The sequence below is a fragment of the Rhynchophorus ferrugineus genome, unplaced genomic scaffold, assembly GCF_030347505.1.
Source record: "Rhynchophorus ferrugineus isolate W39M unplaced genomic scaffold, kcgeb_rfMv2 rfM1, whole genome shotgun sequence".
Taxonomy (NCBI): Eukaryota; Metazoa; Arthropoda; class Insecta; order Coleoptera; family Curculionidae; genus Rhynchophorus; species Rhynchophorus ferrugineus.
Window position 1 is genome coordinate 11,792,612 of NW_027472580.1, and position 22,930 is coordinate 11,815,541.

General features: G+C 33.6%; 2 protein-coding genes across 2 annotated transcripts; one reads left to right on the plus strand and one right to left on the minus strand.

Annotated features, from left to right (window-relative positions):
* The first annotated feature begins 1,099 nt into the window (after positions 1–1,099).
* LOC143204238 (serine/threonine-protein kinase RIO3) lies at positions 1,100–4,064 on the plus strand. Its single transcript, XM_076416772.1, has 8 exons — positions 1,100–1,388; positions 1,445–1,708; positions 1,761–1,876; positions 1,930–2,078; positions 2,811–2,977; positions 3,036–3,200; positions 3,260–3,654; positions 3,708–4,064. Exons 1-8 carry the CDS (start codon positions 1,262–1,264, stop codon positions 4,002–4,004), a joined length of 1,680 nt encoding a protein of 559 aa, XP_076272887.1. The 5' UTR covers positions 1,100–1,261; the 3' UTR covers positions 4,005–4,064.
* Positions 4,065–7,741: 3,677 nt separating this feature from the next.
* Positions 7,742–22,061, minus strand: mTor (serine/threonine-protein kinase Tor). The gene is made up of 29 exons (XM_076401781.1): positions 21,541–22,061; positions 21,269–21,486; positions 20,966–21,186; positions 20,374–20,909; positions 19,325–19,972; positions 19,120–19,265; positions 18,861–19,064; positions 18,099–18,230; positions 17,662–18,043; positions 17,478–17,608; positions 17,255–17,423; positions 15,434–15,644; positions 15,113–15,376; positions 14,979–15,056; positions 14,462–14,582; positions 14,224–14,407; positions 14,026–14,170; positions 13,755–13,926; positions 13,592–13,698; positions 13,390–13,536; positions 13,127–13,337; positions 12,876–13,070; positions 11,923–12,158; positions 11,576–11,851; positions 10,305–10,545; positions 10,055–10,251; positions 9,832–9,998; positions 9,033–9,241; positions 7,742–8,972 (listed from the first exon to the last, which is right to left on the minus strand). The coding sequence occupies exons 1-29, from the start codon at positions 21,761–21,763 to the stop codon at positions 7,827–7,829; spliced, it is 7,317 nt and encodes a 2,438-aa protein (XP_076257896.1). The 5' UTR covers positions 21,764–22,061; the 3' UTR covers positions 7,742–7,826.
* Positions 22,062–22,930: the final 869 nt, after the last annotated feature.

A 22,930-nucleotide genomic window follows, 5' to 3' on the forward strand; every position in this document is an offset into this window, starting at 1 on the left:
CGGTTTTTTTTTCTTCCTTGCGGTTTATTTTCTTTATTACAGCATAATTGCATACCGTGACTTATTCCTTCAAGAGATTACTTGATTAAACTTGGCGGCACTGCACGATTATTTTCACCTCCCTTGTTTGTATCAACAATTTTATTGCGTTATTGTTGATACTGAATTAAAAATCATATTGCAAAAAAATAATTTCATTTATTATCCCTTACAATATCTCTGTTTTTTAAATATGGTCAAAATAGAATATATATATTAAAAGTGACAATTTAGGACAAACCACAACCAAACAATTTGTTTCTCAAGGTTTATTTTTTAATACATGCTGTGTAATATCTGATCTAAAGAAATTACATAGATTGAGTGCAATGTAGAAACGTAGGACTTTTTACGGTTTTCTGTGATTAATAGGAATAACGCTTTTTAAATTTTTGGGATTCGTATTTTTTATTTAACTAAAAATGGCCCAATCTTTACATATTGGGATTATTTACCAAGGACTTACTCTGATTTTATGATTTATTTAATCAGATTTACGTTGCCAAATTTCAATAATATTCCTCAAGTTACAGGAATTTATTTTTTTACATCAAAAGAGCTCCATCTGTTATGCATTCGGGGAGATATGGAAATTGTTTTTCATATGTCAGCTGTTTTGGGTTTCAGAATCATTTCAGTTAGTATTGGGCATAATCGACCATCGTTTTATATTAAAGTGTATTATTTATTAATATTAACAATTTTAGTAATAGTACTACCTGTTTGAATGTTAACCATAAAATAAATGTATATATTTTGTACAGTAATTATTTTAGATATACTGCAAACGTATTAATTGAGTTGAATAAAATGAATAACTAATATTCGTCTATACATAATATCTGGTTTCATACGCTTATGTCTATAAACAATTAAAAACGAAACGGGAAGCCAAGAATTGTGCTTCCCATAATAAGTTGAATATCGCAACAATGTAATGTTGCTAAATAAAACATTTTATTAAAGCTATTTTTCTGGTGAAATTAAAGTTTAATTCGGATATTTTCTAAATATCTCGTATTGAATGGCAACATTGTGTCATATCGTAATCGAGTTATTTAACGCTGACGTATGTCGATTATATCATTTATAATCGAACAACACTAATTTTTAATTTCACTATATTTCACCATCGTTTTATTTTTTATATTTATACTGAAAAGAAAAACGATCCTCATTTTCATAAAAGATCTCATTTTGTTCAGTTTGAAAGTCTTTAAGTATGTCTTGTCCGTGGGCGAAAATTCAACAGCCCCAAGCTGTAAATTTAACGGATATAATGTCTGAAGAGTTAGCCAAAGATCTTCAAGACAAAGAAGTAAAAAAATACTTGAATAACATGGGTGAAGGTAATAGACATGTAGATTGTAAAATAATATTTAATTAATCCAGTGAACGCATTAAGGAAAACTTGATGAAGCCGGCCCACCTCTTTGTAACTCTTTGAATACTGCTTGTAATAATGCTACAGTCGAAGACATACCTGACGATGTTTTAAAAGCAATTTCAAATGAATCAGTTCAAAGTGACGCCGTTATTGCCCAATTGCTACAAATGGGATATGATAAAGAATTCGATGAAATGTTGAAGATGATTGAACAAAAGTTTAATGGGGCATCAAAAGTTTCAATATCCTTTAAAAATTTTAAAAGAATTCCAGAAAATTTAGGTAATAGTTAGTATTCATTATTTACATTATTACTAGTTTTTACATACATTAGATTTGGAAAGTGAGTCAGAGCCTGAAGAAATAGAGGATATTCGAGATAGAAAGGATTGGGATAGGTTTGATATGCTTAAAAGAGACATTGATTCTATACCTGTTTGTGGTTACAAAGTAAGCTATTACATATTTTATGTTATTTTGTATACTAACATTGTCTAATTTAGAAACAACAAAATGGCAGCATAATAACTAAGCATGACCTAGTTAATAATGGAAGGAAAAACGCCTGTAAATTATTATCCTTTCCTCCAGAGTTTCAAACTGGCGATGGAGAAAATTTTGACTTAAAATTGTCAAATAAGGTTTATAATTGGTAAGAGATTCCATTATAATGACGTCTATAAATGTATATAAATATATATTTAAGTATTTAGTATACTGTGAATTAATTTTGAGGGATATACAATAAATGACAACTTATTTATTACAGTAAGCATCACATGAATCATTTTAATAATTATGTTTATGTCAAGGCAAGGTGTTACTCTATCAAATAATAAATTTTGTTATCTTCTCTACTCAAATTATAAATATGTTACCAATCCTAAGGTGTGAGACACAATGGTTTTTTTTTTCTAAAATTCAATTGATATCTAAATGTCACACAGAACAGTGGATTTGTTAGAGAACTTTGAACAGAACACAGATGCATGCATTATTGTTGATAAAAGGAGACAAAAATTATTTTGGAGCTGATTTCTTACGAAACTGACAGCTACCGTTAACGCCAAAAAATAATCTTCACTTAACAGCAAATTTTATGTTCAAAAAAAAATTTAATTTACTAACAATATGTGAATTATGTCATTCAAAATATATGTAGACAGATGTGAACAAGTTGTCACTAGATTTTACCCTTTTTTTTTGACATTCAGTTCTCAGATTGATTATTGCATTCCATTTGTATGAAGATACTTAAACATGAGCTGATTATTTAATAGTCTAATTGACAATCCTTCAGAATAGTATCTTTAAATGCATCTTAACTTCGAATTTAAAATGTTAAGTACGTACTTCCTATATATTATATAAATTATTATCTTAGTTTAAAGAAGCATTCAGATAAAGAACAATTAAGAAGATATAAAATACATGACAAGAAGGGAGAGAGAGCTACGGCGGAATTCGGAATGGATGAAAGTACCAGACTCTTAATTTACAAAATGATTAATTTTGGTTTATTAAATTGCGTAAATGGTGTTATTAGTGTAGGTGAGATTTCCAGATTCGCCGTTTATTTTCTTTATGACAATATTTTGTTTCATAACAGGTAAAGAGGCTGTTGTTATTCATGCAGACGGCAATCCTGATTTTTCCAATATAAAAGAACCACCCCCTAAAGAATGCGTTTTAAAAGTATTTAAAACGACATTGTCGGAATTCAAAAATAGAGATCAATATATTAAAGACGACTACAGATTTAAAGATCGGATAGGTGAGATTTTTTAATTCGCCGGGGCGTGGATCAATGTTATATATTAATTTTGTCCTTAGGTAAACAAACATCAAAAAAGGTCGTTCATATATGGGCGGAAAAAGAAATGGCTAATTTAATGCGTCTAGAGAAAGCCGGAATTAAATGTCCCAAAGTCGTTTGGTTAAAAAAGCATGTTTTAGTTATGTCGTTTATTGGTGAGAACAACAAGCCAGCCCCAAAGTTGAAGGATGCTATAATGAGTGATGGCGATTACATTGTTGCATACGAAATGATAATTAATAACATGAAAAAAATGTACAACGACGCCAACTTGATTCACGCTGATTTATCGGAATATAACGTTCTTTGGTTCCGGGATTCTTGTTATTTCATCGACGTAAGTCAGTCGGTGGAGCCTAATCACAATAACGCCTTTGTATTTTTGTACAGGGATTGTTCTAATGTCATCCAGGTAAAAGGTTGAATTTCGTTACTGAACTTTATCCTAAAAATCATTATTTTTAGTTCTTCCAAAAGAAGGGTGTACCGAATTTAATGACGCCAGACGAACTGTTTAAGGAAATAGTAAAATGCGATTTTCAAGACAAATTAGCGCTCTTAGCCGTGCAAGAAGATTTCAAAATGAAACCGCATTTAGTGGATAAACCTGGAGTAGAATCGTCGTTCGAGTTTGAATTTGCGTGGAAACGGCTACAAGAAGGCGAAATACCTGTCGCTACTGTAGAATGCGAAGTGCCTAATGTGGAAAAACTAATCCCTGCTATTGAGCAAATAGATCTAGTCGATCCTCCACAAGCTTAAATGTAAAAAATACATATGTAAATAAAACATCTGATGAGAAAATAAAACCACATGGGATTATATTGTGTATTATTTATGATGAGTTTTTAAAATTTTGAACATGAGCTTTATTTTCACGAGAATGGTGAATAATATAATCCTTCCAATAAAGTAGCTGATGTATGTCATAGATGACGTTAGTGGCGGTTTATTAGCGGCAGTGCTGCAAAGCTCCCAAAAAAAACTAAAGCTCGCAAAAAATCTCTCTAAAATATGTTTTATTACTTACCAAAGAGCAAATACCACTTAGCATTCACGAATTCTTATTGTAATAAATGATTAAAAAACTGCAATGGAAATGCGAGCAACGGGAGTAACATGGGCCAGTGGAATAACCTACCATCGGTAGGCTAATGGCTTACTGTTGAATTACTTGTTCAGTAAATAATTTCCGGAACGCTGGTTCAATAGGGTCAAAAATAAGTTGTTCTTAGAGATGCCAGTGATTCACGAAACTGACATCAATTAGTTCCTGGGTATTTTTCTTTAAATAAACGTAAACTGTTTCTTAATTACTTATGTTTACAGTTACAATACTATAAAATACCTGAACTATCTTCGATCATACGGATCGATCTTATTTAACAAACTTGACTAATAACACGCCAATTGAAAAGTCCCCGGCCTAACACATAGATGGCGCTGCTAGAATTAAATCCATATGTTTTTTAGTTAGTCCTAGCCCTCAAAAGATGCGTGTATAAATTTGATAGTTGTCGCAACATTGGTTTGTGAATTATAGCATTTTGAGTGAAGGAGCTTTTGTTATTGTGAAAAAAATGGATAAAAAGGAATTTCGCATATTGATAAAATATTGCTTTTTGAAGGGAAAAAATACACTTGAAGCAAAAACTTGAGTTTAAACGTAGTGAAATGAGCACCGAAGACGGTGAACGCAGTGGACGGCCAAAAGAGGTTGTTATCGACGAAAACATTTAAAAAATCCACAAAATGATTTTGAATGACCGTATAAATTGAAACTGAATAAAATAACAGATACTCTAAAGATATCAACTGAACGTATACATCATATCATTCACGAATATTTGGATATGAGAAAGTTCTGTGCAAAGTGGGTGCCGCGTGAGCTCACTTTCGACCAAAAACGAGTTGATGATTCTGAGCAGTGTTTGAAAATGATCAAGCGTAATAAACCTGAGTTTTTAACGAGAGTTTTTGCGTCGATATGTGACAAAGGATGAATCATGGCTCCATCATTTCACTCCGAAGTCCAATCGACAGTCATCCGAGTGAACTGCACACGATGAATCCGCTTCAAAGTGTGGGAAAACTCAACAGTCGACTGGCAAGGTTATGGATTTCTGTATTTTGGGATGCGCATGGAATAATTTTCATTGACTACCTTGAAAAAGGAAGGACCATCAACCGTTTGAAGGACAAAATCGCTGAAAAATGGCTGCTTTTGTGTGACAAGTCAGGGAAAACGATGGCAACAATCCATGAATTGGTCTTCGAATTACATCCTCATCCACCGTATTCTCCAGATTTGGCCCCCAGCGACTATTTCTTGTTCTCAGATCTCAAAATAATGCTCGCTGGGGAGAACTTTTCGAAAAGTTGGAGGGTCGTTATAATCAGTGTATCACCCTTGAAGGGAATTATGTTGAATAAAACAAAACAAATTTTGCCAAAAAAATGTGTTTTACTATGGTAGACCGGGAACTTTTCAATTGAGCTGTTAAACAGTGGTGAATATTTCGTGAATACTTGCGAACCTTTTGTTTTCTTGTTCGAGAATGACCAGCTAAAACGAAATGGTCTTTTGCTGTTGTCGCTTCGGGTTCTGGATAGTGAAGTGCTTTGCGGACAGAGACCCTGGATTACGACTGGTATTGCTATAGTTGACTATCTACCGAGGTTTGTGGATGGGTAGGGATTTTATCGAGATGTTGTCGTGTTCTAAGGCGCCTAGAGAGAACCTTACCCTAAGCATGTTCGTAAAACTTTTCACCAACGGGATGCCTTCGGCCAACGGATTCGAGGTGAGTGTTGACATTCATCATAAACCATGGGACATTGAGTAACGCGTGGACTTTTTTGGATTGGAACACTTGAAGTAGTGCAAGTGCAAGCAACATAATATCTTTTTATACAAGTGATTTTAATTTCAGTTAAGTTTTTCGACTTTAAATTCTACTAATTGTCCAAAAATTTTGATAATTGTTATCTCTTGTCATAAATTGTTTTTCAAAGAGAGACACTATCGTTAAATTTACTTCTCGACTAAATGCAATCCCGTAAAAAGAACCCCAAAACGTCATATGTAACCGGACTAAATTGAAATATTCATTTTATTTAAGCGCATATGGGCTGTACTAGCCAATAATATCTTGTTTTATTTGTTTCGGTCTATACTGAAACTGCCAAAATCTCAAGTTATTTTTTTACATAATTACAGTCTCTTAATTGTTTAAGGATAGCTTTTTATTTAAATGTTTATTATTTCATATTGGTATGTTGATTCAATTGGTATTTATAGCGCGTATTGTTAAATTAGCAGGAAGATTCTTGAAAAGTTGAAAGATAAGTTTAATTCACATTCGGACGTTACGTTTTTTGAAACCTTTTCTTTTAGACGGACTATAAAGGTAAATTATGTGTTAATTAATTAAATGTAAATTATTATATTACTCTAATACATGCAATTAAGATTTAAACTTATTTTTAAAATTGTTATAGTAATTTGTTATACGAAATAAATAAAAATTCTACTAAATATAAATCGCGATATTCTAAGAAGTGCTAATAGATAGAACTAAAATAAAAGAATCACTTGACTTAAGTGTGAAATAAATCAATGTAAATAATTTAAATGAATTAATAACCTTTTAATAAAAAATTAATATCGTAAGTCCGTTCATAACCGAAGGGTTAAAATCAATCGTTAGATTTTTAATAAATAAAGAAAATGCCAAAGTATTGATAACTGGTAGATTATTTGGTATTGTTAATCCCAACTGTATGCAGTTACAGTTGAAGGAGTTCAAGTACTGGATATCAACAATAAGCCGAATCGGCGAAGCTGGCATAAGCTTTCGCTAAATGGAAAAACTGTAGAAAACGGCAAATGTTACAGAGAATAAAACTCAAAAAAAGTAAAAAGGACTAAAACGTCGCCCTTCTGAACGTTTATTTTGACAGTTCTTCAGAAGTTTGATTTTTCAAATGCAGTTTTTTAGACAAATTGTGCGTGTCATCCCCGGCAACATATTCAAAATTAAGTTATTCGTTTAAGATGTGGATAAATAATCGAGAAATAAATTTAGAAACGCAGATTGCAATGGTTCGAGTATATTTGGACTGAATGGTGAAGGAAATCCACTCACACTTCAACGGCAAAGTGAAACTTTTGAATGAAACACAATGAGCTGCATCAATAAAAGACCTCATATGACCAAAATCATAGAGAGCGGAGTCTATAGGAACAGCACCTAAGGCCATAAATGCTGCAGTCGGTCAATAGCGTTCGGACAAAGCTTTGGATTCATCCTATAGCATGTGTTGGCCGAGATATGGTAGTAAGAGTGGATGCGATTTTCACCAAGAATGAATGAGATCAGTGATTATCTTCAAGATAACCATTAAGTGTTAGGTCATATGACCTCTACGCTGCTAGCCGATTTGTAATGTTTTTTGATTGTTGGGTTGAATTTTAGTGAATGTAATGAAACCAAAAATACAGAGAAAAGTTGAATATATTGAAACAAAAAAAACACATTTTGTACGAAAAAGTGCAATTAGGAAAAAGAGAGTTTGACGATTTTACCAAAATGGACACCAACCAATATAACACTGACACAAATTTTCATTACTGGTAGCTTGCTGTATCAAAAGATCCACTTGTTTTTGAATAGTTAACATTTGTTCCGTGTGGAAATCTTTTCCAGTCAATTTATCTCTGACTCTATTGATGATAGTCATTGCCTTCTTGCTGACCATATCAGGTTGAGTCATATCGTGGGGTATATCGGCGTACGATCTTCTATTCAGCATACTCAGCGATTTTAAGGGAATCGTATCGAGATCATTATCTTGAGATGTACCAGTAGAAAACGAGCCCACTTCACCCAAAGCCGACTTTTTGTAATTCGTCTCCATCAGTCGCCAATTTAAGAGTGGATCATACACAAATGCTTCTAATACGGCCATTAAACTATCTTTGTTTCGGTGAAGTACGGACATAACACTCTCACAAGTACGACGGTAGGTTCCTTCTATACCCGTGACTTCCATTGCGTTAATCAACATTCGAGTCAATCGGAAGGGAATCTTTTCGGGAAATTTCTCTCTATCCATTGCGACTTCAAAACAATCACCAAAGTCAATATGTAAGATTTTACCACTGAGCCTGTCCAACATCAAATTAGACGGATGTCTGTCACCCAGTCCCAAAATATACCCCACCATCGACATTACTGCTAAAGATCTTGTGTAGTTTGTTCTTCTCTCAAACCATACTTCAGAGGATGGGCTTTTAAGCCATAACAATTTTGCCAGATCATCTCCGTGCGTGTGTTCCAGAGCGTGTTCGAAAACCTCTACCTTTTGCATAACAGTGAGATGATCATAGTCAGGGGCCATACGTAACATTATTCTGTGCTCAATATTCAGTAATATCTTCTTTTTATCTCTATAGTCCCGAATTAACGTATGAAGTGTATCACAATGCGGGACCCAACCTATAAGACCAGATTTGGTGCTCAGTGGTATAACGACGTATCGCTGAATCGTTAGGTTTCTTCTGAATGTCTCTGGGTCTTTGAGCAGCAAGGTATTTACAAGACCGAAAAGCTGCATAACGCGTTCGTCTTGACGAAGGTCCTCGTGTCCTTTCAATAAGAACATGTAATCTTTACCGTTGCTGCCTCTAATGATGAGTTTCCTCGGTCGTTGCTTGGATGTAATTACCTAAACAAAATGTGCATTAGATAAGGTGTTGAGGAATTAACGATGAATGAAAAAACACACCTCTAATGATCTATGGAAGTTAGCGATGCGTACTATATCTTGACCGGGAGCATAACTACCTGGTACTGCTAATTCTAAGTCCTGACACTTCAATAAATTAGGTGAAACATAGGTTAATTCCAAAGAAGTTAACTGTGGTAGCTGTCTAGATATTCTTCTAAATGCGTGATAGTAAAGGTCCCAAGCCTGGTTTAATTCTCTGATATTTCCTGTATAAAAAATAAAAATGAGAGTCGAACACAAATATTAGATACCTGAAAAGGAAATCGTATACGAGTAATATTCAAAAGCTTATTCTGTTGTCCCTATAATTATATAGTTATTTTGTTTAAAGTATAATTTTTGCATATTTGTCTTTTATGTTCAAAATTATATACACAAGCATTACTACTCAGAAAAATTGTAATTTGTTCAAGTTTTATAAATGTACTGCTGATATAAATAGATTTTAAATATAGGACTTAAAAATGGTAATGAAAAGGTGGAATAAAATCAACAATAATATATATTGTCAATTACAGTGATAAAACACGGTAAAATAAAGATGACAGTTCCATTGACAACAAATTATGCTTATTTAAAGTCTTTAAAAGTTTTTAAAAAATCTGTCTTGTATTAAACTGTTCTGTGCCAAGAGTAAGAAAATCTATAATCGTTGTGAACTTAAAATATGAGTAGCATACCAATTAATTAAAACAGGTAACAAAATGATGCGTTCAACAATTGTGAATTATTTCCATTAGCAAAAATTGTTTGAATTGTTATATTGGAGAAATTATATGGTATTTAAATGTTAAACCTGTTTTTTTATAGCGTTGACACCACTCATGTGCGTCACCTAGGTCCCGACCATACGCTTGGTTGAAACTGATTTCTTTTAATGTTTCAGGTCCTTTTTGCATCAAGAGATGCAACGGTTCTAAAATGCGAAGCATACCCTCGATGTTCCTCTCACCAAAGTATAACCTTTAAATTGGAGACTTAAATGAAAATACATCATTCACAAATATCATGGTCATTACCTGGATGCTTCCTCCAGCCCCTCGTGCCACATTTCATGCCATAAAATGGCTACTCTAATAAGTTCATCTGATGCCATTATCGCTTGTGTGACCAACGTAGGTGAATGTTCGCTCATAGATTTCAGGATTTTATCCGCAGCATTTCTTCTTATTGGCGAACTACTCTTCGATGCTACTGTAAGAGGATAAACCAACGCCTACAATAAATACCGCGTTACTTTACGATATCGCTGAAACGCAAACTACACACTTGAGGATGAATCTTCCCAATATCTACCAAAAGATCGTTAATAAGTTTAGGAACCAACAACCTGTTGGTGTCGATACGGGCAATTAATTGCGGAATTACTTGCAACCAAGTGTTTTTATCTACCATTTTAATTCCATCCGATATAGCGTTAGAAACTTGAGCTGAATGTCCATATTCAAACCATAAAGTAAGTAATCTCAGAGTATCTTGTAATGAGCTGCCTTTGGACAGGTAGATAGATCTTTAATGAAATAAAAGAAAGTAGTTAAATTTTATTACGAAATATTAAGTTGTTCGACTACATTTCCATTATCTACTATCAATTCGCATCGTTAAATTCAGTGTGTTTGGAAATGAAATACTGAGCTATATAAATATTCAATTCGCGCTTATGAGAGTTAAAATATTAATTATTTGCGTAAAAAATTGAAATATGAGTGTGATTAAAGATTTGTTCACATATCAGTTGACAACTGTTTCGTTTTTTAAACAGAGGCCACAAAAGATTGATACGCTCCTTCAAAGACCCTAGATTTTCATATCCAACTTTTTCCGCTTTTCACTTTAGGACCGGGGTGAGAAATCTCAGAACTAAAGTTCGGTATTCTCCTTCAAAAACCCTGGGTTTTTAATATCGATATTTTACTTTATAACTAAATATTCTCGTTACAACTATTTATACTTTTTTGAAAATAATATTTGTAAATTGATATTTTCACCATTCCTAGTATTGAATGCACCACACGCATTCAAAATAATTGTACAACTTTATAGAAGAGTCGATCTTGTCAAAATGTTTCATTCAGAGTGTTTCACGAAAAAAGCAATCAATCTATCCAGCAGAATTTTAATCTTGATTATAGTATTTCCTCTGTTTTACACACCGTCTTAGAGCAGCAAAAGCTCTTGCAGCTTGGACGATTCGGATGATTATTTCAGCAGTAGATTCGGCCACTTTCTTCGGATCCAAAGTACTTGAACTCCTGCACTTATTCTAACTGGATGCCGTTGATATGTACAATAGCAGGCGATTCGTCAGTCACAACATATGTGATTTATCTTCAAGAATGATAATTTTTTTAAATGAAAGCTCTTTAAGAAAAATCTATTTTATATGCAATGGTTAAAAACAATGGATTACTTTATTTTATATACTTAATATAATATTTAATTGAATCCCTACAAAAATTAATCAATTATTTGTGTAGCTCGAAAAATGATCGGATACCCCTTTATAATTTTTCCTATGCATATAAATTTAAATCACTTACTTAAAAAAACCCTTGACTGCTGAAACGGCATGTTCATTTGTATCAATTTCTTGATTGGTCCCTTCAGCTTTGACCACTTGACTATCATCTTTTTGTTCTTGTTTGTTTTTATATAGAAGTACAGTTTCGAAATTAATGTAAGCCCAGGAATGCCATGCTTTATACCAATCCTTATCAAATTCTGTTGCTTTTTCGTAGCATTTCAAAACAGAACGAATAGATGAAGCCGTAATTCCTTCGAGGTTCTCTTGCCACGAACCTAATTTCAAGTAACATCTGAAAATTAAGTGAATATATTACATATCTGTTACATATCAGCAAGAAAGCATAGTAAAATAATGGATTACCTTGCCAAAAGTCTTTGCCTTTCTACAGCATTATTGTCAACTCCTTCTGTTTTGGCATAGGTGCGTAAAAATACTTGTAACTGATCGAAAGCTCGTTGTTTCTGTTCCATTTGCCAAAGATGTTTGCAATATGCAAATGTTACATGCGGTTGGGATACAGGCAATGGTTTGTTTTGATAAAATTCCTTTTCGGGGTCATAGCCAAGTAGCATCATTAAGGTTTTGTGAGACAATTTCTGAAAGAAAATTAATCAATTGTATTTTTATTATATTTATAAATGAATTGCTTCAGTCATAGCTTCTTATAAAAAAACGTAGTGTCGTTTAGATAGTATACGAATTCACGTCGGAATATTTGAAAACACATTTTGAAGGAATCCACGAATTGGTTTGACCTCTTTATGAAACGTTATCACTTTTTCTGATGTAATTAATACATTTTCAGAGGTTCATCGTTCATCGATGTTTTAAGTGGTTGGCCTTAAAAAACGCCATGGTTTACATTATTCCAACTTTTTTATCGTTCGTACTTCAATAAAGGAACACTTTTACTTTTGTTTTAGAATCATGATATTTCAGACTCATGATAGTGATAACTATATTAGATTAGTTGGTAGTATACAACAAATGGGCCATACACACCAATATATTATAAATCAGCAGTATACAGGAGATACAATACCAAACCCAGTACACTGTCATATGGAATTCCTGAATATCTTGGTGTGTTCATCATCTTGTTTTATAACAAACATTTTTTGAGAATTTTCTAAGTGTTAAAATCAATGCAAGTTTTGACTGCAAATGCATAAGCTTCCGAGCCAATTGTTAATCCCACGACGTTCATAACTTTTAAAATCGAAAGTCCTTGTTAAAAATACACACCTCTATAAAATTTGCAGTTCCAACAGTGCCTGTTGGATTTACCCTTAACTCTATAAAATTAAACTTACTAAAGATCCATTTTTTCTGCAAAGTGAAGCGTATTTAAGCCATGTTTTCACATCTTCATGAGGTTGAAGAACTAATGAATGTACTTGTATTATTTTCTGCCAGTCTTCAACTAGCCTCTGACCCGACTGCAATCTCTGCCACCACATTTGTTTTAAGATTTCGCGTCTCTCAGGTACTAGCTTGTATTGCATGACCTATTGATTTGATGCAATTTTGTAATATTATTCCATATGTAGCACTACAATTATACCTCCTCCAATTCGCTCAACATCTGAACTTGAACCATTGCGCCATAAGCCCTCTGATAACTTTCTCCAGCCATAGCTGTTAGTTCCGTATCGATCATATCTCTTGTAAGATCGATAAATTCTTGGGCCAGTTTGTACTGTTCTTTGTGTATAGCTAATATGGCTCGATAAAAAGATCCATCTTGTGTATCCTGAGGGATAACGTTAACATATCTGAAAATATGGAAATGAAATAGAGAAACGGTTTAGGAAAAAAATTAGAAACCTTTCCATGGAATGATAGTCATGTAATCCAAACGATGAGGCCAGAGCTAAACGGCCAGCTTTTTGTTTATTCTCTTCCGTCAGTATAGTGAATTTTGCTTCTACAACATCATGAAGTTGACCCCATTCACCTAGAGCTTCTAAGCATCTACAATAACAATATTGGTAGCAAACGATATCATTATATATACAATATTACATACCTCATTTGTCCTACACATGCTTCTTGATCTGACGCATCACTATTTAGTTTTTCTTTGTACAAGCCTAAAGCTTTATCCCAATTATGTAATTTTTCATACCATCTTACCTAAAAGAAAATCGTCATTATATTTTCATAATTTCACTAAATATTCAACAATCTACCTGAACTTGTACATCGCCCGCTTGTCTCATAACATGCTGCAATAAACCCTCAGCAGCTTCTTTTTGCTGCAATTTATTGTTAATCGATATCAGCGATTCAATAACTTGATTATCCTTCATGCTTCCGTGGAGAAATTCGTCTTCTTTATAATGCAAAGCTTTTGCATATGCTCTGAAAGAGAATATATTAGAAATGTACAATCTACTTTTAACAAAACTATCGTTATAATGGGAAATATGTGACAATATATACTGAGCATATAAAATATACCTGCAGTGCATTGCTTGTTGGCCTAGCAAACGCCCATCCAGCGGCAAAGGACCTTTATCACAATGTTCCATAAACTCTGCTAAATTTAAAATCGTCTGGGTAATTTCTGGTACATCAGGTACTGTTAAAGCTAGTTCCAAACAATCTAAAATCCAAATAAATTACAGGGTTGTTTACTTCGTTTGTTCGTATACTGACTGATCAGTTCTTTTTGCATGTTGTCGCTTAGCTCAGTCCAACAGCTGACAAATGCAGCATTAAAAAGGTCTTTAGGCAATTGAGAGTATGTCTGAGCAAGTGGAGAGCACGATCGTATTGATGGTATAGGTGATTCCTTTAGGAATTCAATGCTCAATCTTTTCAGCCATTCTAGCCAGTCATCCTTGAAATAATGAATTTTATAAACAGGAAACGTTCCCACAGCAACATTATTTACCTTTGAAACACGTCTAAGTGGTATCCACGCTTCTTGTAGATTGGATTCTGACATTTTCATTCTTTGTGGCATTGATGCATTATCCCCTAATAAACCCAACTCTCGTTTATTTTTACACTCCCTATAAACATATTCATTGTTTTATAAAATAATACATATAGAATTTATAAAGGCTTTTTCAAGTGCCTTTTCCCAGATAAGATAGGAGTATATTAAGTTGTACATAGACATATTTTTATTAAAATTGAACTATTACATCAATGCCAGAAAAAAATTCGTAAATTACCAGTATAAAAGTTTCCAGTATTCCAATAAAAATCACACGACACTAAATCAGAAAAATACATATCGTTGATAGTTAAAAGATGTAATGTCAAACTGCTTTAATGTTAGTAATGAAAATTTAAATTGATGGTTATAAGTAGTCAGTTTTGATTCTCGAAATAAAATTGTTTATATTGTTAAAATTGTAAAAATCTCTTTTTATCTCTACACAATTAAAAACTTTAACACCTACTGATTTGTTGGTTTAGGAAGATCACGAACATTAGCCATAGTACTCTCGGATGTAACTTTGGTTAGCAAAATTTCCCACCTAAGAAAAAAAAATGTATATATATGCAATAACATTATTTTTCTATACTAATTTACCTTCTAGTAACAATTCTGTGTTTTGCAATAACTTTTTGAACTATAGGTACAAACACCAGGAATCTTCTGCCCAGTTGTTCAACCAAAGAACACAAAGTGTTCATTGCCGTGTCTCGAAGATCGGGGTTCTTGTCTATGGTACGCACCAAGGGGTGAGTAATCCGTGAAATGTAATCGGATAAGTCGATTGATTTAGCAATTTGATCAATGGTTTCTAGAGCTTGCTTCGACACCGATATTGGACAGTCCGATGCATCTATCAATCTAATTTTGTTCTGGTTATAAATCAAGACATTTAATATGATAGAGTTAGCTATTTACCTAACGATTGGAGGTAAAATTAAGTGCATATAATCATCCAAATTGTTTCCAAACTTATGAAAAGCCTTAAGCAATCGTATCGTATTAACTTTATCCTTGGAGGTATCGTGATTTAAAACTCTCAATATCTGTGGAATCAATTTCGGTAAATATAGTTTGAACTCGGCCCCCAAAGCTTCAGCTATATTTTCCAGAAGAAAGATTATCGTGCCTAGAATACCAAAATTAGATATTGAAGTTCGGATTTCAACAATTGAGCAAATATGTTTAAACAAATACAAAAGTAATTTAATAAACGAACGTGGCCTATGTTACACGCCACAAAAACTTAAAGTCACTGAAGCAGTCGCTGTGTCGAGAATGGGACCGATTGACGCCAGAAGATGTGCCGTCCATTGTCGAAAATCTCTAAGGCTCGCGTTTAAACCTGTCTATCGCCGCGGGAGGAGGTCATTTCGAAACACGAAAATTTATCTGATTTACTAAAATTATTCCTTAAAATGTCTCATGTAGTTTTTTGAGACACTCTGTATGTATGTGTATATATATTACTGCAAGAAGACAATTGTCCAGATGAAACATCGTGAAAATAAAAAAAACGTTGTATGAGATGTAAATCATCCAGAAAATATTTGGGTTGAACCTTCACGGAAAGAACAAATGAATTAAAAAAAAATGTTCTTTTAAATTCTATCTATATGAAGGTCGTCGTCCCAGAATTATACGATTAAGTTAGTTGAAATCATGCCTCTAAGCAACTTTTGATAATGGAGATGACCAAATAAATTATTGATAATGAAATATTCAAAATTATATCATGTACATATGTTTCTTTTTCAATTTTTAATGCACATATCTAGCTATACGGACATATTAGGTGTTTGCATACGTTTTTAGGTATTTATAAGAGATTTATAATAAATAAATTTAATTATAAGACCTTTATTGTAACTATATTCATGTTAAAAGTTATTTTTTGATATAAAAATCAGTAGTATTATTTTGCTTTATTGTTAAGTATGCAATTTGCGGAATAAGTATAACTGATGAACAGTGACGTGTGATGCATATGGAGAACATATTCTATATACAAGATAAAATCATGAAAGTAGTGATTCTAGTGGTCTAGAAATAATTATTTTCATATTAGCGACAAAGAATGCAAAAATAATCAGTTTGAAGTTGCTGAAGTGAAAGCATTATTGGCCTACATTTATGCCACGCTGAAGATATTTCAACTCGTCTTAAGGCCATGGGTCAAGACAACATTGGATGCTATCTTTTCAAGTGACAACTACTATTATATAGACAAAATAGTAAAGGTTTTTGCACTGAGGGGAAGTTTTTGCGTTTTCCTTGGCAAAACAGCCGGACCGACAGAAGAAGAAGAGCCCAGCCATGTATTAACTTCAATGGTCAAACTGAATATGATGAATATAATAAGACGAATGGCCAACGATATGCATTTAGTGGGATTATTTCGAAGTGATCTACTATGAGCAATTTGAATGTGATGCCCTACCTCTATACCCATTCACCCGATATGAGTCATGTCTTAGTTAGGTCTTATGAAGCCAAAAATTATTTCGATTTCTCGATATACTCAAAATATGAGGAGTGGCCGCTACCTTTTACCTACCTGAAAGTAAAGGAAGGGCGGAAAGTCGAAGTTAACAACGAACAATACTTTTAAAAAAATACGTTGTACCAATTTCTCTGAATAAAACTTCAAAGTTTTTTTTAAAAACTCTACAACTTATTTGTATAACATTCACTTAACAACAATATTAGGGATTCTCGAAACAAATATCACAAATCTACCTTGTATTGAGTTATTTCCCCAAAATTCTTTTATTAAAACGCAAATATCATCCAAATAATTTCGAATATGTTGTTTCACAATGGAAATTAATTGGGCTAGTTGTTGGAACAAATATTCTCGGAAATTAATATCTGCTGTCCGAACCACTTTTAACAAACTAGGTAGTACCTGTAAATGGAAATGGTATTATCGAATATAACAAAAAATCGTGAAAGCCATTACCTGGGATATGTAAGGTACACATTTAATTCCCAAACTTTTAAAAGTGAATGTTATCGCTTGAACAACTGTTGTGTGATACTGGGACAATGTTGGATCTTTTATTATTTTTAGTAAGGTCGCTATTGCCATAGCTGAAAAATGGTGGAGTTGACTTGTGAAATAGTGTCAGTGGTTCAACGTTTACCTAAATAGTACTCCTCCAACGTACTAGAACTCATGTTAACCAACATCTCACTTGATGTCAGGTCACTATCTTCACTGACATTCTTGTCAGGCATGGGAATTAAAGTAGGTGCTTCTGGTTGATAGTCAATTTCTCCTTTGTACATTTTATGTTTATATGGATCTAGAGCTCCCAAAAGTCCAAGCACTCTTATGGTTTCTCTTCTTATGTGAGGGTGTTGTTCTGTTTTCAAAAAGTTTATAAGAACATCAAGAAGTACGGGATATTTATTATATGGTCTGATAACGTGCCCTGTGGCTCCGACCAACTGGCCCAATGTAACCAAAGCTGCGAATCGCTTATCGGGTGCTGAAGCATCTCCGAGAATGTCCAGTAGAATTGCCTAAAATACTAATTGCCTATACATTTCATTGTGTTGATAACGATAAAACTGATACCATGAGGTCCTTCATCCAAACTTGTAATTCTGAATCACCGCCGGTAATTTCGGCCAAATCGCCGATTGTATACAGGGCGGATAATACGACTCCAGGGTTTGGTTCAGGTTCCTTCAGTTTAGGTACCAGAACCTGCCGTACATCGAAAGTTGTTTAGAAAACAACGAATATATAATCCGTTCAATAAAACAGTGAACCCACGTCACCTCAATTGATGACATCGCAATGTTGCCGCACCAACCCTGAGTTTTAGTTCATTTTGGCTTTAACATACAACAAATTGTAATTGTTAATCCATAAAATTCTCGTTGTAGTCAGCAAATATCATAAATATAAAAAAAGTACATCTAATACCTCCATTATCTATTTCCTGTTCGTATCTAATTAGAGATGGATTCTGTTTCTGACTCTGATTATAAAATGGTATTTTTGATCAAAACAATAATAAGCAGCAATTTGAAATTTATTAAAACAAGCAAAGCGCCAAAGTGTTTGCCGGTTTATAACTTGTAATTATAATCAATAATTTATTGATAATTTTCCAGAGGTCTGACAACCAGGCGAATTTTGTAGGCTGATTCGGTTACACATTCGAACGTATCAGACGGGGTTGTATTTCTTTTTATCTAGAATAATATGAAAGGGAAAATATTGTCTGATTTTAAAATGAAGTTACAAATTGCGATAGGTGATACGTTCGACATCTTGATGACGTGAGTTCACTGTTATTTTGAATAGATTATACAAGAACAAGAACCTTACATTCAATATTGGTTGCATATAGGGTCGAATTAATCTTGGAGCTTTAACAACCAAATGATCCAACAATGTAGCAGCCTGTTCTTTGTTCCTCCCACTGCCTGAATGTTCAAGCTCTGTTAACAGTTGTACCAAAACTCTTCGCAAACTTGGCATAATATAAGCGGGATTCATACAGCTTAATCGGCCGATTGTGAATAGGGCCACCTGAAAATCAAGCACGGTTCGCTGTCATCGATCTGTAAAAAAAATAGGTGCTCACCTCTCTAATTTTGAATTCCTCGTCCTGCAAAGCAATGAAAAGCGCTTCAAGCGACTCCGCCTGGGCTAAATGCTGATCGAAACTCGGATCTAATGAGGTAAGGACGCCGTAACGCACTTGGGCCTCGTTATCGGTCAATCCAACGTCTACATACGTGAAAAATTACGTTAGAAACAGCAACTATATATTTCATTCAATATCATACTTAGCAGCTTTTGAAGAACATCAGCAACAGTCCTGGTAACAGTTTCGCTAGAAGACTTCCCATCACTTTTAACAGCATGTCTCAGCAATCTACTCGTGGTTTGTACAGCTTCGAGACGAATCTCCATAACTTCATGTACTAAGAAATGTTTCGCGCATCTCTGAACAAATGGTAAAAGTCTTTGTCCTTCGAAGTCGAAAGTTCCCAAAGTATGAAGGGCAAGAACAATTAGCTGAGTATCGTTCGGGTCAATGCCCATCGACAAATATGGAATATTAGTGCCTAAATTTCTCGGCATGCCTGGGTGCAGTAAAGGTTTATTTAAAAGTATGCAGGAAAGCATTTTTAGCAATCCTAGACTGATTCTGTCCTTGTGGACTGGAATTTTTTTCGCTAATTCTCGTAAGCAAATGGTTAACGACGGACTTAGAGCAGTGGCAAGAATTTGTTCAAGAATATTGGGAATGTCCATTTTATCGTGTTTCTTTAAAGCCGAAGCCAAAAAGGTAACACATTTAAATACACAGCTGTCGATAACTGGACGTTTTTTACTCGGAGTCTCGCTTCTAGGCAGAGTAGCTTTTATTAATTCCATGATTTTGTCTACATATGGTTCTATTTCTTCTTCAACCGCCACTGCTATTAGACCTAAAACAATACGTATATCCTATTTTAAATCACGTAATTTTTTTTCACAAATCCATAAAATGAGCTATGGGTATTAAACAAATTAATTTGTCATTTTAAAAACATTATACAGAGAGAAAATCTAATACCGACTATATATATATATATATATATATATATATATATATATATATATATATATTTATATGTCAGTCAGGAGATGTATGTGTTTGTATATACCATTGATTAATAAATTTATTTTACGAAAGTACCCATTATATTGGATTTCCACTCGTAAGTTTTAAGCAAGCTATGCCAAATCAACATGGCTACCACAGGTAGACCAATTAAAAAACCTTACTGATATTTACTTAATGTAAAAATATTAACAGATTGGAATAATAACTAACAGCTCTTCTTACCTATAGTGATAAAAGCGGAATTTCTATCCTTCTCCCGTCCCCTCAATATATTAAACAAGTAACTCATAGCATTAGGTAAATGTCTCGTTACAAAACTCTTCTTATCAAACGCAGCCAATCTTGGAAGAATAGTTAACAGGGTCTGTTGGACAAAATTAACTCTTAATGATCTTTGAGCTAAAATATCAATACATATATATTCAAATTTCTCTCCAACTAATTGATGACATATTGAGGACTCAATTATTATTGGTTTTGCTGGAGTTAAAGCGGTTAAGATTGTATCGTCCGTTTTCCTTTTATTGTGAACTGGGTACATGAATACTGGTCTATTAAATCTAAATTCCTCAGTTTCCAAGGGTGGTTTAGGGTCAGTGCTGTCTTGGAGAGCTATATATTTCCGTTCCCATGAAGCATTAGCACATCGCAATAGTTCATTCAAGATAAGTAGTGAACCATGGGCTTTCTCATCTCGAATTTTTTCTCCACGATCTACACTAAGTAATTTGCCTGACTTATCATAGCACTGTTTATACCTAAAATTAATATCTAGTACTGTTGGCTGAAAATAGCCCTAAATTAAATGTCTAACCAAGATGAGGCTTCTTTTTGATTTTTCTTTGCATTCTCACGTTGTGCTGTTACTATTAAAGCAGCTCTTAAAGCTTCTGTTGCAGCTTCTCTAATAGATTGTTTCGGATCTTCAATAGCATAAAAAATTGATTCAAAGAACTGTGAAACTTGCTGATAAAAGCAGGTTGGTAGAGCGGTTGCAAATTCCTTTAAGACCAAAACAGCAGCATGTCTTTTTGACTAAAAGTTTTTTGATTTTAATGATTTTCTTCTAGCAATGTAATAAATAATAAAATACACCCAAATTAACATTGTTTTTTACCTCTACACGATCACTGTTGAGCCATTCAAGAGCTTTTTTTACTTCAAATTCAACATATTGAGATGCTTTTTGACCAGAAGCTAAAGCGAGATTCGCCATGGTTTTTGCTACCAGTTCCATACAACTGACATCATTTGAAGGCAACTGATTCCTAAGATAGTTAGCAAATCTTGTAATTCTTGTAGTCATATTACCAACATCCGCTCCAATGAGACACACTAGTATGTAATTAGACTTATTACGTATTGAAGACCAAATGTTTCCCAACTTACCAATTGCCAATATACCACCTTTCTTTTCATTTGAATCATTGCTAGACATCATTTCAAATATATTATGGTTAAATTCATCTAAAAAGTGTGTAATCTCTTCAGGAGTTGCCTCCCGAAGATCCGTCTTAACATAAACGTATAATTCTTTGGCAGCTTTAGACCTGGTTTGTTCATTTTTTGATTTAAGATTTGAAATGAATTGATTCATTACCGTTAACGACATTTTCGTATCCTATGAGAAAATATTCATCAAATAAAAAATGACCACTTCTTTGAAAAATCTATGCCTCAGCTAACTTATTCTAATCAAAACTTGGGGCTCCTCAGTGGAACCCCACACATAATATTAATTACAACTAATTATATTAAAAATCGCAATAATCCTTAAATCTGTTTTCATTAAAATATTCTTATAATTTTACACCACTATGAAAAACCTGAAGACGGTAAAAGAACATCAGTGTCCGTTTTGATTGGCCAAAACTACTCATACGCATTCTTTCTCTGTGCTTTGAATTGGCATGTTTTTCAAAGACGACAGTAAAACGTCTCGACATTAAGTGTTGATTGGCCAAAACTGCACATGCGCATCATAGAAAAAAGATGCGCATTTATTCTAATCATAGAGTATATAGTACTCTATGATCCTAATCCATAGAGTGTTAACTTAATACAAATAATTTCAGAATTGTTTGCGTGGTCTCAGCATGAAGGCGCTGAGAACGTAATTTTGCTGAATTTCATTAGTTAGTTTAAACTTCCATTACAGGTACCTGTAACGAAAATATTTTATTAGGAGAGCATTTCATTGGTCGATAATTTCAATTGCATCACGTGACTAACCTCTGACATCACTTTCTACTTGCCACTTAAATTTCAAATAAAACCAAAATGTAATTTTTTAAAACCATTTATTAATATAAAATTCCAGCCAGCGTAGAACGGACCACGCAAAACCTCGGTTTCGCCTATTTATGTAAAACCTCTATATATAGTCTATGTTCTAATCTAGCCTCATAGATATCAGAGTTCCGTGCCCTTTCCGTTTACAAAATATTGAAAATTTAGAACGGTAGCTTAAATGGGTGAATGCGAAGCAGTGTTTTACTTTGTTCATTTACGGCTACGTGGCTCGTATAAATTTGGTAGCAAAGCATAAATTTGACACTTTCTGCTTTCAGAAGGGTATTCTAGAAAGTAAGGAAGACGTAGAGGACGTCTGTTTGGTGGAAATAATCAAAAGAGTGGATATTTTGGACTAGGTAATTATATACTTCCTATACAAACTTCATTCTATTCAAAATTTCAACAGAGCTTTTGTTGAAAGTGTCTCTTTCGAATTGGAACATTTTTCAACATGACTGACAAAGCAAACTGAAAAAACTTATGT